The sequence below is a fragment of the Rhineura floridana genome, chromosome 4 (genome assembly GCF_030035675.1).
Source record: "Rhineura floridana isolate rRhiFlo1 chromosome 4, rRhiFlo1.hap2, whole genome shotgun sequence".
NCBI classification, from domain to species: domain Eukaryota; kingdom Metazoa; phylum Chordata; class Lepidosauria; order Squamata; family Rhineuridae; genus Rhineura; species Rhineura floridana.
Window position 1 is genome coordinate 174,992,197 of NC_084483.1, and position 16,572 is coordinate 175,008,768.

General features: G+C 41.3%; 1 protein-coding gene across 2 annotated transcripts in view; it reads left to right on the plus strand.

Annotated features, from left to right (window-relative positions):
- Positions 1-16,572, plus strand: part of LPGAT1 (lysophosphatidylglycerol acyltransferase 1) — a 133,480-nt gene that overhangs the window by 35,404 nt on the left and 81,504 nt on the right. For both annotated transcript variants that reach the window (XM_061625270.1, XM_061625271.1), the window contains exon 4: positions 13,908-14,026. In XM_061625270.1, the coding sequence (XP_061481254.1) occupies positions 13,908-14,026 (119 nt within the window). The remainder of the gene's footprint in view (positions 1-13,907; positions 14,027-16,572) is intronic.

The following is a 16,572-nucleotide window of genomic DNA, read 5'->3' on the forward strand; positions in this document are numbered from 1 at the left end:
AGATGAAGGTCAGAGTATGGGGCAAGGTCAGTAATAGGATTACAGGTACTCTGTGAACATGGCTAATTTTTAATTAACTCCAACAAGTTATGAAAACTCTGACAGAAAAAAGTCCAACAGGGGTCTGGTTTTTCTCTCTCTCTTTTTACACTTTGAACTCTTGATTCTCTCTGACTGTTTTGTGTATTGCCATGAAAATTTAGAGGGTTGTTAAGCAAGCATTTCTGAGTTCAGGACTATAAATTTTGTAAGGTTTTGTTTTGAAATGAGCTTACGGGAAGCATCAGAATGGCATGGGGAGGTATTTTCAAATTTAACATTGCAGAAGGCGAAAAATCCATGCTGTCTATAGTATACAGCCACTCTTGTGGCTGTATAATAAGCAATAATACTTTAAACAAATAAACTGGGAATAGAAAGGAAGGGGATAGGAGCTGTTACAGGAGAAAAGGGGAATGTAAAAAGGAAAGGTTGTACATGGTACTGTCATGAAAAGAGTTATGTTCAGAACTAAAACAAAAGGTTTGCTTAATTTACATGCTAAAGAGTGCAAGCTTGAGCAATTATCATGTGGTCAGCTTAGCAGCATTAATTCTGTGACATGATATGATGCAAGGAACTGAGACACATTTATTTATTTATTTATTTATTTATTTATTTATTTATTTATTTATTTATTTATTTATTTATTTATTATGAGATTTGTTAGTCACCCATCTGGCTGGTTGGCCAGCCACTCTGGGCGACGTACACGTTAAAACAGTATATAAAACAGTTAAAAGTTTAAGAACACAATAAAACTAGCCCGTTCCAAAAGCCTGCTTAAAAAACCAAGTCTTCAGGGTCCGGCGGAAGCTCATTATAGACGGGGCATGGCGTAGATCATTTGGGAGAGAATTCCATAGGGTGGGGGCCACAATTGAGAAGGCCCTCTCTCGAGTCCTCACCAGTCTAGCTGTTTTGACTGGTGGGATCCAGAGAAGGTCTTCTGAGGCTGATCTTGTTGAGCGGCATCCCTGTCGATGCTGGAGGCGCTCCTTCAGATAAGCTGGGCCACAACCGTATAGGGTTTTAAAGGTTAAGACCAACACCTTGAATTGGGCTCGGTACACAACCGGTAACCAATGTAACTCCTTCAACACAGGAGTGATGTGATCTCTATGGCGGCCGCCTGTAATCAGACGCGCCACTGCATTTTGTACCAGCTGTAACTTCCGAACCATTTTCAAGGGTAACCCCACGTAGAGCGCATTACAGTAGTCTAAGTGAGAGGTGACCAGGGCATGTACCACCGGTGGGAGCAGATGATTGGGAAGGCAGGGGTGTACATGTTGTAGTTCTGCTCATTCTTTTTGCTGGATTATACTTTTGCTTTTGTATTAAGTCACACAGTAGCAAGAACCTTATATGCTCTATGGCAAGAACCTTAATGCCCACATCAGTGAGCATGCTAAACCATAGTTTAGCATGACAAGAATGGGCCACTCCAAGCCTTAGGCCCACATGCTCCCTTCTCCCCTCTGCTTCTCTGCCATGGCGGCAAGGATGATATTGGAGGTTTTTGCTTCCAATTTCCATTAACCACAGTTTAACTTGTCATCCAAACTCTAAACCAGTGGCTCTCAAACTTTTTTGGTTCGCAATGCACTGTAAAACATATCAAAATTTTCTGGTGCACCTCTTTCCTGACCGGCAGAGAACCTGAGTGGGTGTGAGTGTCCCTGAGCAGGTGCAGAGAGCCTTTTGCCTCCCACGCAACAGGGAAGAGGAGAGGAGGGGAGGGGTCTCCCATCCCAGGCAGGCCTAGTAAGCCCCGACACCTTTTCTCTCCCCCTTAGTCCCCCACAACCCCCCCAAGTTTACTGCTGCCCTCCCCCTCTCATCCTGGCTGGCTTCAAGCCATTTCCTTGGGGGCGGTCCCACAGGAAGAGCCAGCGGGGCTGATTTCAGCATGGGGCTCTTTTGGGGGTGCCCCCAGAGCCCCCGCCCGCCTCCTCTTCCCCAAGGCAGGCAGGCTGGCTCCCTTCTTCCCTCACCTCTGGCTCTGAACTGGGCCGGTGGCGGGGACAGCCAGAGAACCGGCAGCAGCACAGAATGCGATTCCTGCTCCCTCCTCGTTGTCATCTGCTGCTAGGCCTCGAAGCCTCTGCCTCGCGTGAGCTGTTCACCCAGCGTGGGACGGCCCAGCCCAGCCCAGCCCAGCCCAGCCCAGCCCAGCCCAGCCCAGCCCAGCCCAGCCCAGCCCAGCCCAGCCCAGCCCAGCCCACAGCGGTACCTTGGGACAGTCACATGAACAGCTGCACCGACACTCCCTCCCTGTCCCCTTCCTTGCCGTCAGGTGACTGGTGTCCACCTCGGTCATAGAGACCTGACCACCTAGAGCAGCATGCTGCGGCCACCCATCCTGAACAAAGCCGAGGAGGCCATGTCTTTTAAGGGCAGGTTGCACACCAAGGCTACAAAATTACCTGCAAGTAACAGATTGATTTCATAATATTCGCGGCACACCTACCACCTCTTGCGGCGCACTGTTTGAGAATCACTGCTTTAAACCATGGTTGGGAAACCAGATGTGGCCCTCCAGATGTTGCTAGACAACCCCTTCCATCATCTTTGTCCATTGGCCATGTTGGCTGGGGCTGATGGAGTTGTCCAGCAACATGCCCTTGAGGTTGGTCTGGAAGCTGCTGCTGGTGCAAAATGTGGTGTCACAACTGCACACTGAGGCAGGATATTGCTGATATGTTACCCCGCTGCTGAAAGAATTGCACTGGGCCAAGTTGAAGGTGCTGGCTTTGGTGTAGAAAACCCTATACAGCTTCGAACCAGGATACCTAAAATATAGTCTTACAGCTTATATACCCAGTCAGTCACTGCGATCTGCAGGTGGGGGCCTCCTGCAGATACCATCTTATCAGGAGGTCTGTTCCACAAAACATAGGAAGTGGACCTTTAGTGTGGTGGCACCTACCCTTCCTCTCAAATATTATACAGGCACCACCTGTGTTATCTTTTTGGTGCCTACTGAAGACCTTACTTTTTCAACAAGCCTTTTAAGTAGACACCTTGTCTCAGTCTGCATCTGTTGGAATTGCTTTTAAAGATTTTTTAAATGATTTTTTAAAATATGTTTTAAGATATGTTTTTAATTTTTTTGTTTTGTTTTGAGATGTTTTGTTTTTGAGATGTTTTAAGATGTTTTTAGTGTTTTGTCCTCTGTTTACCGCCTTGGGCTCCTTCTGGGAAGAAGGGCAGGATAGAAGCTTAATTATTAAATAATAACATATAGAGCAGTTTCCCTATCTCTGCTTCAAACTGTGGTTAATGTTAACTACGGCTTGTTTAAACAAACCAGCTTCATAATCCATGGTCTGAAGTTAGTTGTTTGAAAACAAACATAGTTAACATTAACAAATAAAAATGGAATGGAAAGCTTCTGAACTATTCTACTTCAGAGGAAGAGAGGGGAGCCTGCAAGGCTGAGGCTCACTGTGGCTTGTTCTCCTCAAGCTGTAAACTAGCCAATGTCTGCTATCTTTTCTCATTCACCAATGCATTTAAATTCTTCACGTATCAGAATACCAGGTTTATTGAACCTCTTAACACTTTTAAAGTACTGCTCTCACTCTTGTAACAATTTTCCCCCTCAGAATTAGTATGTTCTACTTTTATTGCCAATCCTTGCCTTAATTACCAGTATGTTAATTTGATAGAGTTTCATCTTATATGTCCAGTACAGTATTTATACATTTTCTTACAAATAAATACTAACAGTTTTTGTTTATTTTAGATAACTAATGAAAATTAATTATAATATTTTTAAAGAGAATTTATAAATAGCATACTGAATATATAGGCTGAATAGGGTTGCCAGGTCTCTGGTTTTTGCCCAGAGACTCCAGATTTTTGGAGTCTTCTCCAGGTGAGTCACCCCAATCTTTTTTTTTCGTTTAACTTGTTGCTGATTTTATTGTAATTTTATTGTAATATTGTATTTTAATCTTGTTTTGTTCACCGCCCAGAGAGCTATTCGCTATGGGCGGTTTAAAAATGAAATAAATAAATAAATAAATAAAATAAAATCTCCAGACTCTTAGCTGTCATTTTAAAAAATTAAGTTCCTAGGTAGTCTGGTTCAAGAGATATACACCAAGTCAGCTGCCCCCTCCCCACAGCTTCTGCTTAAATGAACTCATAGCTGGCTGCTCTAACCTCGCACTTTCACGTTTGTAGCCAATAAGTGAAGTCAGGAGTGTGATTGGCAAGGGATTTGTTGACCTCCAGGTAATAGCTAGAACCCATTGCAAGGCCAGAAAACTGTTTTTTTTCCTGCTTGTCTGAAAACCACATGAACTGAGTAAGTGTATCACTTGTGTGCAAGAGAACTAAATGCCATTACAATGGGTTATGCTTTTCTAATTATGAAGAGTCAAACAAGTTTAAATTTTCCTGGGCTGTCGAAGAGGGCAGTTCATTTGTCTAATTCATAGCCTGTTTTGAAAACCTCGCTTTTCTCGGAGTAAAGCTGCAATGCTAATCCCACTTACTGGGAGTAAACCCTATTGATTTTAATAGGTTTTACTTTTGAGTAGACATGGTTAGGATTGTGTTGTAAATCAATGGGACTATTGAGTGAACATAGCAAAGGATTATTTTTGTGTTGTAAATCTTTCCTCCTCCAATCCTATTTTTAAAGCAATTAGGCAGAGCTTACTTAGGTGTAACTGTTTTTATTATATAGAAAACTAATACTGATTTAAAAAAAAAGTTCTGCAATGACCAACTGGTTTTGACAATAAATTATTATATGGGGTATATGTATTTTACATCTCCAGTATGTGTGTGTAGTGTGTGGAGTCTCCAACATCCCTGTGAGGTAGGGTTGCCGATTGTAAACCAAAGCACCTCACAACAAGAAATAAATCCCTTTAAAATCCAGTAACCGTAAAACAGTTGCAAAATAGCTTAAAGTGGCATGATTCTGAATTTTGCGTTGGATGAATGAAGTTCCTTATCACTTGAGGTTGCAGTTCTTTGCATGCTTCCCAGTTTGAGTGAGCCCCATTGAATATGTTGGAACTTGCTTCTGAGTAAACATGCATAGGATCGCACTATAAATATCTTTACAGGTTGTGTAAATAATAAACATAATTGACATTCATGCTTATAGAAATATTTCTTCATACTATGTCTCAGTAAGTATGTGATTTCACACCTTATTATTATTTCATCTATAATAATAATAATAAGTGCGTTCTTCCTTGGGGTGGTCATGGTTCTCCTCTGTTGTTTTCATCCTGAGGGGCAGATTAGGCTGAGAGATGGTGAATAGCCCATGGTCATGCAGTAAACGTAGCTATTTCCATTTTAAAAAATTAATTAAAACGATGTACATGCAGTCAAAGTTTATGAAGAAGATCCACACAATACATTTAAAGCACATCCAACTCACATTTAAAGAGCATGACTTCCCCCAAAGAATGTTGGAAAGTGTAGTTTCCCCTCACAGTTATAGTTCCCACCATCCTTAACAAACTACAGTTCCCATGATGCTGTGGTGGGATTCATGTGCTTCAAATGTATGTTGAATGTGCTTTAAATGCATAGTGTGGATCTGCCCTAGATATGCCATGCATTCATTAGTGAAATTAAAAGAACAATTTTAAAAGATACTTTTTAAACAGAGGAAGGACTGTAGCTCAGTAGTAGGGCACGTGCTTTACATGTAAAGGTCCAAAATTCATTCTTTGGAAAAGACTATTGCCTGGAATCCTGGACAGCCAATGCTGGTACATGTCATCAGTACTGAGCTAAGTGGAACCAAATTACCTGAGCTGCTATAAGGTAGATTCCTTTGTTCCTAAAAGTGGAAAGAGACCCAAGGGCCACAGTAACTCCAAGCTGCATTTATGTATTTTATTTACAACATCTATATACCACTTTATTGTAAAAAACCTCAAAGTGGTTTATACAAGGAATTAAAACAATAAAATTATTGACAAAAACAGTATTGGTAAAAATAAGTATTTAAAAACATTCAAAATAATAAAGCCAACAATGAGTTAAAAGCAGATTTAAAACATAATAGCTTCTACATGCCTGAGTAGGGTTGCCTAAACAAAAGTTTTTAGCAGGTGCCGCAAAGAGTACAATGAGGGTGCTTGCTGAATGTCAGTAGGCCGTGAGCTCCAAAACGTAGGTGCTGCCACACTAAAGGATTGATTTCTTAGAAGAGCAGAACAAGTCCTATGTGGCACCTGTAACATAGAAAACATACCTTGAATTTGGCTTGGTAGCAAATTGGCAACCAGTACAGATTTTAGAGCAGAGATATGTGCTGATAGGGTCTCACTCATGTCAGCAATCGTGGCACAGCATTCTGCACTAACTGCAGCCCCTGGGTCAGGTTGTACTGCATGAGGATTTCCTTGGCTGACTGGCTGCCAGGATTTTTTCCATTTTGGTTAGGAATCCTGACTGGTTGTGGGATGCAGAGTTTTCAGCCTTACTCATAGGAATCTTGTTGTGATTGGTATGGTATTGCATTTGGGAAATCATCACTATTTTTTCTTTTTCTATTTGCATTTTATTTACCTTTAACCTCACTCTCGTACATCCATAGAAGCAACAACAGTGGTTCCGTGCGTTCAACCCCCTTAAAGCCACTGATGATGCACCTTGTTGTTTGCATGACAGTTTCTTTCTTGCCCAGTAGTGATAAAAGAGAATTTACATACTGGGAAGTGTGGCTTCAATTGCTGTTGTTCCCAAGCTACTGCGTGTGAAGATAGACCAAATGATGTGTGTTTTCTCTTTGTCAGTTATTACTCACTGGAATGGGGCTGGCAGTCAGAGTGAGTTTATAGCAGCCCACGGGGTAGGCAGAAAAAGGTAAAGAATCTTATTAACTCTTATTTCTTAAAGCTCTTTCTGAAGTGAAGGGTCAAGTCTGTAAAGAAGTTTGGAGCAGCCATGTTAAAAGGCATGGGCAGGGCATTCCAGGCACGGGGTTGTCTACCCTGCTTGGATATGGATATCTTTGCAGAGGATCCCTACTCAAGCTTTACCAATGGCACAGTCCAAACCATATCTATACAGAAGTAAATCCTATTGCGTTCTATGGGGCTTAGTCCCTTAGTGGGTTTAAAATTGCAGCCTTGTTGGATTCAGAAATCCTACTATTGAGTGATTAATCTGGACTGTAATTCTGAAGTTGGGGAGGAAAGTATGCCCATCATAATATTAACATGAAATTTTGTTCAGAATTTGAATCTTAGACTTTTGAACATTTTCAAAGTTCAGTTTAGGAATTTAATTTGGAGGAATTTTAATTTTTTAAATAATTCCTTTTGATTCAACTGCCACATTGCTCAGACCAGTTCACGCCTATCATTGAATCTCTGCCCTGGCTTCCCAAGCCCTGCTACATCTGGAACAAACATCGGGTTTTTTCCTGTCATGCCACTGCTCCTCCAACTCTACCATTATCCCTGAAATTACTCCTATCAGGGCTGTGGAGTCGGTATGTCAAACCTTCAACTCTGACTCCTCTATTTTTCTACTGTCCGACTCCGACTCCTTCGTAAATGGCAAATGTATATTAATTTTTCTACTGTCTGACTCTGACTCCTTCATAAATGGCAAATGTATATTAATGTATTAATATTAATAAATTAATATTAATTCACTAATAGTCAAAAAACCTTGCGGTTTAAGAATGTACCTATAGCCCACAGATATTTCTACCAAACTTTAAAAAGCAGGGAAATTGGGCAGCTATAGTGAATGCACCAGGGGAGCAGGAGACCTGACATGGAACATTGCATTCCTGTCCTGAAAGTAAAATGTTTTTTAAACATCCCTACAAACAAGTGAATCTTCAAGTCTGTAGTGGCCCAGGATTGAAGAACAAGTCCATGACAACCAGTCAATTAATTACATCAATTATAATCTAGCACCCATCAATATAAATAATTCCTATTGACTCGACATAGCAATTACTTGTCCTAGAACTTGCTGGTATATTATTAACGAGACACAATAACATTGGGCATGATCCAACCAAAATTAAGTACATTCAAGTCCCAGTGATTTCAATGAGACAAATTTCAGTTTGTTTAACTCTCCCATTTAAATCACTGAAACTTGAAGGGTGTGTGACTTTGGTTGTTAAATCCACTCAGAGCTATAAAGCTATAAAGCTGTTTTTGCTATTGGATGTGATTCAGATAAAATGTTTTGTGTGATTAGGAGGTGGACTTGGCAATTGCAATCAGTCAATCTCATTACTTGTTGAAGGATGGCCAAAAAGGAGTCTCTGGGTGCATCAGATCCCACACCCCAAATACCAAGTCTGCTGGCTGCCACTCGATTCCTCCCACAGTCAAAGAAATGCTCCATAGTCAGCAGCTATAACTGTGGCAATCCCAGGATATAGTCCTCACATGGCAATCAAGTTTATTGCAGTTATAGTGAGGTGAGGAATAAAGTGTTTATGTGGGCTACAGGTGATCAGTGTTCAGCATGTCCTGCTGTCCAGCAATGACAGCTGGAGTTCCCTGGATATATCACTAATACGCAAAAAACCTTGCGGTTTAAGAATGTACCTATAGCCCACAGATATTTCTACCAAACTTTAAAAAGCAGGGAAATTGGGCAGTGTGATGTTCCTATATTAATGTATATATGGTAAGTGTTGTTGTTTAGAAGATACATGGTAAGTGGAGTGAAAGAGGAGGGGGAGTGAATGGGCAGTAGAATGCTAGATGATTGGCTGAGTGTTTAAAATGGCTGAACGTATAAAAGGAAGAGGGAGAGTGGAATTGGGGATGGATGAGGTGAAACTGAGTGGGTTGCTTGGTGGGGTTTAGAGAGTTGTTTGCCAGGAGAGAGTGGAGAAGGAGGGGGGTGGAGTTCGGATTAGTATTGAGTAAAACCATATGCTTATGTGCCTTAAGAAGAAATCTTGTTAATCTTGTTAGCTTTGTTATCTGTAATAAATACTTAATTTGGTTTACCAAAGGCCTGATCCTTGGCTGGGGTTTCACAGACCAGAAGGGAGGGTAAGGTAATGACCAAGGCTGAAGGGGAACTGTAACAAATGGTGGCAGCGGTGAAGAGAATAACAATACCAGTATTCAGAGTCTCTGGGAATACTAGTATTAGGACGTGACTGGTGGTTGCCTAGCAGGGGGATCTGTTGAGATCTGTGCTAGAGCGGGGAGAGAAAAAATAAAATAAAGGACAGTCCGGACTGGTGGAGTCCCTGGTGGTGCCTAGAGACAGGCAGTAGCCACACGCAGGTAGGAACCTGACAGGGAGAGCCAGGGAAGGGCGTCACAGGCAGCTATAGTGAATGCACCAGGGGAGCAGGAGAGCTGAACTCCTCTCTGAGATATTGTACTGCCCTACAAATTTGTCAAAATGCAAACACAATTTGGGTTGGTCTTTCACAGTCCAATCCACTTGCTGTGTAGCCTGGAAGAATTTGGTAACATGTGCCTCTGAGCATATGGTGAGTGGTGGCAACACCTGCCATCTCCAAAGATGGAGAATTATCTTTTTGTATGTTTGTTGGTGTTCTTCTTACTTTGCTTCTTTCCTGTGTTACTAATGTTTCTACAGAGAATCTAAACCAGAAAATTTTATTTCCCTCATTATTCATCCTAGAAATCTGTGTCAAATTTATTTTTATTAATTTCAAAGCCTTTTTATTGGTCAATTTCATATGATGGTGAAGATAGCCTTTTTTGTTTCAAACTGGAGGCTATGTTCTATTTCTATTTTGGGTGCATTAACAGTTGGACCTGAAACTGCAGTTTGATGTAAAATCAGACTGATTACAATATGTTGCTACTTTAGCAATGACTCTAGTTGTTGGAAAAAAGAGGATGCATGTTTTCAGCCTGCTATGTTTAAACCACTTTATTTAAGGCAAGGTGTTCACGATCAATTAAGAACATAGAGCACACCTAGAATTTTGCTAGAATATATTTCACCTCCCACTGTTTTATCTTGTGCAAATTGAGACACTTCTGAGGCCCACTGGAGACTATTTTGCAGAAGTCAGTGCCATTATTTCACAATTATGTTTGGAGTTTTTTTAGTATAAAGTGTTGCTGTACTTCACATATTCATAGAAACAAAAACAAAAGAAAATGATTTCCTATAGGAAACTTCACTAAAATTGCAAAGTAAATCAGACATATTTAAAGTGACCATCTGAACTATATCAACTGTCTTAATAATGTTGCTTCCTCCCGGCTAAAACGAGATCAGTACAGTACATATCTTCTTTCTATTATTTGGGCTGATTACAGGTGTCGCCACCGCTCACCATATGCTCAGAGTCACATGTTACCAAATTCTTCCAAGCTACACAGCAAGTGGATTGGACTGTGAAAGACCAACCCAAATTATGTTTGCATTTTGACAACTTTGTAGGGCAGTCCAATATCTCAGAGAGGAGTTCAGGTCTCCTGCTCCCCTGGTGCATTCACTGTAGCTACCCAATTTCCCTGCTTTTTTAAGTTTGGTAGAAATATCTGTGGGCTATAGGTACATTCTTAAACCGCAAGGTTTTTTGCCTATTAGTGAATTTCCGTGCTTTTTAATCCGGGAGGTAAGAAATGGGATCCTGTGCAAGTTTGCTGAGAATGGATTGATCATTTGCATGCTTATTGAGTTAAGTGGGATTTACACACACACACACACACGGCAATCATGCTTAGGATAGGTGAAACTGACCACGGGATGGGGAAGGGAGGAGGGGGAGGAGGGAGGGGTGGAAAGGCAGAGGGGAGGACTGGGATGGGAGCAGGGAGGAGCGGGAGGGGAGAAGAAGGACAGATGTGGTCATTTGCATGTTTATTGAGTTCAGTGGGATTTACTCCCCTGCAATCATGCTTAGGATAGGTAAAACTGACGGGGGGGGAGGCACGGAGGGCTGGAATGGGCAGGAAAGGCGGAAGAAGGAAGAGGGGAGGAGAAAGGGAGAGGAAAGGGGAAGGAGGGAAAAGGCAGGTCTGATCATTTGTATGATTATTGAGTTGACTCGGATATACTCCTATGCAAACATGATTAGGATCGGTAAAACTGACCAGGCTGGGCCTGCCAACCAAGACGTCTTCTGTATCTTTCACAGTTGGGCAGGGGGAAGGGACAATTCTACCTTGTGGTTTTTCCCATTACAATGTTGCAAGAACACCTGCACTTGGCTGACTTTCTCTTCTCCTAAAGATACAGGATCAGTCTCAGGCCCTGAACCTGGCAACCCTACCTCCCACCCAAATTTAAAACAAAGCTGTCCTTGGCCACATCCACACCAGGCCTCTATTACACTTTAGACAATAATTATTTATTTATCTATTTATTTAGTGTATTTATATATCGCCCCATAGCCGAAGCTCTCTGGGCGGTTTACAATAACTACAAACATTAAAAACAAATATACAAATTTAAAAACACATCTTTTAAAAACAATTTAAAACAATTTATCATGGCTTCTCAAAGCCATGGCTCAAAGCTAATCATGGCTTCTCTCAAAGAATCCTGGGAAGTGTAGTTAGTGAAGGGTGCTGAGAGTTACTAGGAGACACCCTGTTTCTCTCACAGACCTTTAATCAGAGTGGCTGACTGTTAAACCATTCTCTCAGTGGAATAGGAGTCTCCTCAGCACCCTTCACAAACTACACTTCCCAGGATTCTTTGAGGGAAGCCATGACTGTCTCAAGTGAAATCAAGTCTGGTGTGGGTGTGGCCCTCTGATTAGCCAAGCCCAGCAGCTGTGAGGCTTTTAGAACACTGACAGTTGGTTCTTACTGAGCATGCCCTGCGTTATAATAGGCTTCAAGCCAAAATTTCTTAAATTAATTAAAAATCAACCAGGCATTTTTTTTAACTTTTAAACTGCAGAAGATGAAGGTCAGAGTATGGGGCAAGGTCAGTATTAGGATTACAGGTACTCTGTGAACAAGGGTGATTTTTAATGAATTTCAACAGATTATGAGAACTCGCAGAAAAAAGTCCAAAAGGGCTCTGAGTTTTTTTCTCTCTTTTTAGACTTTGAACTCTCAATTCTCTCTGACTGTTTTGTGTATCGCCATGAAAATTGACAGGGTTGTTAAGGAAGCGTTTCTGAGTTCAGAACTATAAGTTTTGTAAGGTTTTATTTTGAAATGAGCTTATGGCATGGGGGGATATTTTCCATTTAACATTGCGGAATGTGAAAAATCCCCGCTGACTATAGTATACAGCCACTCTCGTGGCTGTATAATATCAATATTAAAATATTAATTTTATTTTGAAGTCGGAGTCAGTACATTTCTACCGACTCTGACTCCACCCAAAATTACTTCAGACTCCGACTCCACAGTCCTGACTCCTATTTTTGCTTCCTGTTGCAAATGCCTAGCACTCTCTTCCAAAATATTTCTGGGAGTGTTACCTTTTTCTTTTTTCTTCCTCAAAGCCCATCTTTTCTAGAAAGTTTTCACCTTAACCAGCCCTTTCCTTTCTTCCTTTCTTGTCTCCGCCACTGGTGATATTTTGAATCAATGTGTGATTAATATCACTATATAAAGTTTAATAATAAAAGTGCTGATACATTTCAAGTAATGATGTGCTAAATTCAATATTTCTGTAGAAATTTTCCTTAAATCTCTAAATTTAACAGCAGCTGTAACTGGGAATTTTGAAAAACAACACCGTAATAATCAAATTGGGAGATTATATATTTGAGCCTTTGTAAGGATATTTGAGTTAATTTCTGTTTTATTTGCATGTGTATGCTTTTATGTGTTTTTATATTGCTGTTTTAGGCTGTTTCTGTTTTAATGATACGCAGTAGGGCCCCACCATATGGCGGGTTAATTCCGGACCCCCGCTTTAAAGCAAAAACTGCTGTAAAGCGGAACTCATGGAATAGAATGGTGCGTGATGCCCGAAAACCACCATAAAAGCTGAACAAGCGCCGTATGAGTGGGGCTTTAGTCTAATTGCATCTAATTGAGACAGCTGTATTAGCAAATTGCCGTAAAGCGAATCGCTGTAAAGCGGGGCCCTACTGTATACATAAGTCAGAATCGACTTGAAGGCAGTGCATTTACATTTTACCTTATCCCAAACAGCTCTTGTATTGGAATTGTTTTTTAATATGTTTTTTAAGATGTTCTTTCATACTTTGGACACATAATGAGAAGACAGGATTCACTAGAAAAGATAATAATGCTGGGGAAAACAGAAGGGAGTAGAAAAAGAGGAAGGCCAAACAAGAGATGGATTGATTCCATCAAGGAAGCCACAGACCTGAACTTACAAGATCTGAACAGGGTGGTTCATGACAGATGCTCTTGGAGGTCACTGATTCATAGGGTCGCCATAAGTCGTAATCAACTTGAAGGCACATAACAACAACAAGATGTTCTTTTTTTAAAAAAAAAAAAGATGTTTTAACATGTTTTAGTGCTTTATCATCTGTTGGCCACCTTGTGCTTTCTTTGGGAGGAAGAGTGGGATATAAATGAAGATGATGGTGGTGTATTTCTAGACTGTACGCTGCTTATTTTATTTATTTATTTGATTTGTATCCCGCCCTTTCTCCCAGCAGGTTTTTGAAATATTAAGTGGTATGTAAACATCTGAAATAAATATAATATATGCTTTTTTAAAAAAGTTAATTTGAGAGTTTCCTCCTCTAACTGGTGCATGTTGTTTATAAATTTATAAATTCATGCGTTCTGCTAGAATGTCTTCTGAACGTATTTGACCAGTTCTGTAGTGCTCAGTCTTTGCCTAACTCAAATATTATATAGTTTAAATTAGCTTGTAATAACCATTTCAAATACTTTGTAACTTTTTAAAATACTTGATTTTTAAAATAAGTTCTCTTTTCCTCTTTTTTTAAATAGTCATAGAATGGGGAGATGATGTTAAAACCATTTCAGAAGATGAAGCTGTGATGCTGGTGAACCATCAAGCAACAGGAGATGTTTGCACTCTAATGATGTGCCTTCAGGACAAAGGCACGGTATGCTATTTTTGTATATGTAATTGTTCCATACTGGGTAGGCCCTCTTGAGAATTTCCTCAAAATCATAGCACTGGAAGGTACTGTTAAATCCAGTACCTAGCCCTGAGGTACAAATCTGCATCCATTTAGTGTTCTAACCTCCCTTCTTCCCCTACAGATTAACCCAAATCCTCCAAATGGCTATGCTTCAGAAGCAGGGCACGCAGACACCAGAAGTGTTTGCAGGGCAGAAATAATTTAACAATCCATGTGGCCCAGGAACGTAGATCAAACCAAATGATTTAGGGAAGGCACAAACAAACAGTTACTTTGCCTTGTCAGCTTCTGACAAAAGGAGGAGTTGATGGTGAAGTTGCACAGTGAATGTTACCAAGGAATATGAAGCAAAGCAATGGACATTCAGGGATAGCAAACACTCCTTTATTTTTCCTTTTATGTACTGGAGACAGTTCTTGCCAAATAAAGCACACTTTGAAAATAATTGGGTGTTAGAACAAATTAAATCAGAACTGTCAGTAGAAGCTAAAATGATAAACTGAGGTTATCATACTATTGTGTACCGCCCCAATCTCCAAGCGGTGAGATTTCTAGGGGTCCCTGTGCTGGCCCGGGGTTTGGTTTCCTTGTGAAGAAGGTCAGTGGAGACTTTGGGGTCTTTATGAAATATGGTTTATTTATTTGCACACATTCCAGCCTGAGCTAAGGATGGAAGGGTTTAAGGCATCCACGGTCCAATATCCAGCTTTTCCATCAGGGTTACAGAGGCACCCCAAAGCAATGGTGCAGAGATCCAGTCTCTCTGCCTGCCTCCAGTTCCCAGCCTTTTTCAGACACAACAAAAAACACAAGCCTCTCCTCGGCCCCAGGAGGGGGGGAAGGCTCTCCTGAAGAGTTCCAATGAGAAAAGGATCTCCCTGGCTCATTCACCAGTTGGTGGGCACCTGATAGACCCATTAACCCACCTGGCCACTTTATTAGATTAACAAAAGAAACTCATCTGACCAACAGAGCAGGTTTCTCACCCCCAGGCACAGGATTCCAAATCAGAGGCTGGAAGAGGACTCAGAGAAATTATCCATCTCAACCCCAACCCATAACAATGACACATAATGAGAAGACATGATTCACTAGAAAAGACAATAATGCTGGGAAAAACAGAAGGAAGTAGAAAAAGAGGAAGGCTAAACAAGAAATTGATAGATTCCATAAAGGAAGCCACAGACCTGAACTTACAAGATCTGAACAGGGTGGTTCACGACAGATGCTGTTGGAGGTCACTGATTCATAGGGTTACCATAAATTGTTATCGACTGGAAGGCATGTAACAACAACAGTTTAACAGTGACACAGGATGAATAAATACCAGAAGCTATTCTATGTCATTTACATTTGCTATTTAACCCATATATGCTGTGGGAGACTTACATGAATGCTGCTGTTTATGGTTTGACTGTTAACACTATCCATGTAAGTCTCCCACTGCACATAGGGATTAAATAGCAAAAATCAGTGAAGGAGTCTACCACTTCTGCAGTTAACGCTTCCCAGAAAACCACTTGTTGGAACTGGGCTCTTTCTCCTGCAATTAGACATAGCAGGAACAGTCTCCTTCTGGGCCGCAGCAACCTGTTGAGTCCTCCAACAAACATGAATGCATTATTGCTGCCTCTGTTTGATGTGTTCATAGCTGCTGCCTCTGCCTGTGCTTCCATGTTGATCTACTCATTATTATAGACAAAGCATACATGATAATGGCCAATCAGAGAAGGATGACTTAAGATTCATGAGATAGAAAAAGAATTTCAAATTATGCATAGTGTATTAGCAAGACACACTTTGGTGACTCACGTGTACAAAAATTCAGGGATGCTTCAAAAGATCGTAACACTCCTGAAGAAACCCTCCTTGGACCCAGATAACTTGAACAACTATAGACCTGTGGCGAATGTTCTGTTCCTGGGCAAGGTTCTGGAGCTGGTGGTGGCCAACCAGCTCTAGGGGCTCTTGGATGACACTGATTATCTTGATCCGTTTCAATCCGGTTTTAGGCCTGGGTTTGGTACCGAAACAGCCTTGGTCGCCCTGTATGATGACCTTTGTCGGGAGAGGGACAGGGGGAGTGTGACCCTGTTGATTCTCCTTGATCTCTCAGCTGCTTTTGATACCATCGACCATGGTATCCTTCTGGGAAGGCTCACGGAGTTGGGAGTTGGGGGTAATGCTTGGCAGTGGCTCCGCTCCTACTTGGTGGGTCGTCAACAGAAGGTAGTGCTTGGGGAACACTGCTCGATACCCTGGACTCTCCATTGTGGAGTCCCACAGGGATCGGTACTGCCCCCCATGCTTTTCAACATCTATATGAAGCCGCTGGGTGCAGTCATCAGGAGTTTTGGAGTGCGTTGTCACCAGTATGCTGATGACACGCAACTCTATTTCTCCTTTTCATCTTCCTCAGGTGAGGCTGTTAACGTACTAAACCGTTGCCTGGCCACGATAATGGATTGGATGGGAGCTAACAGACTGAAGCTTAATCCAGACAAGAC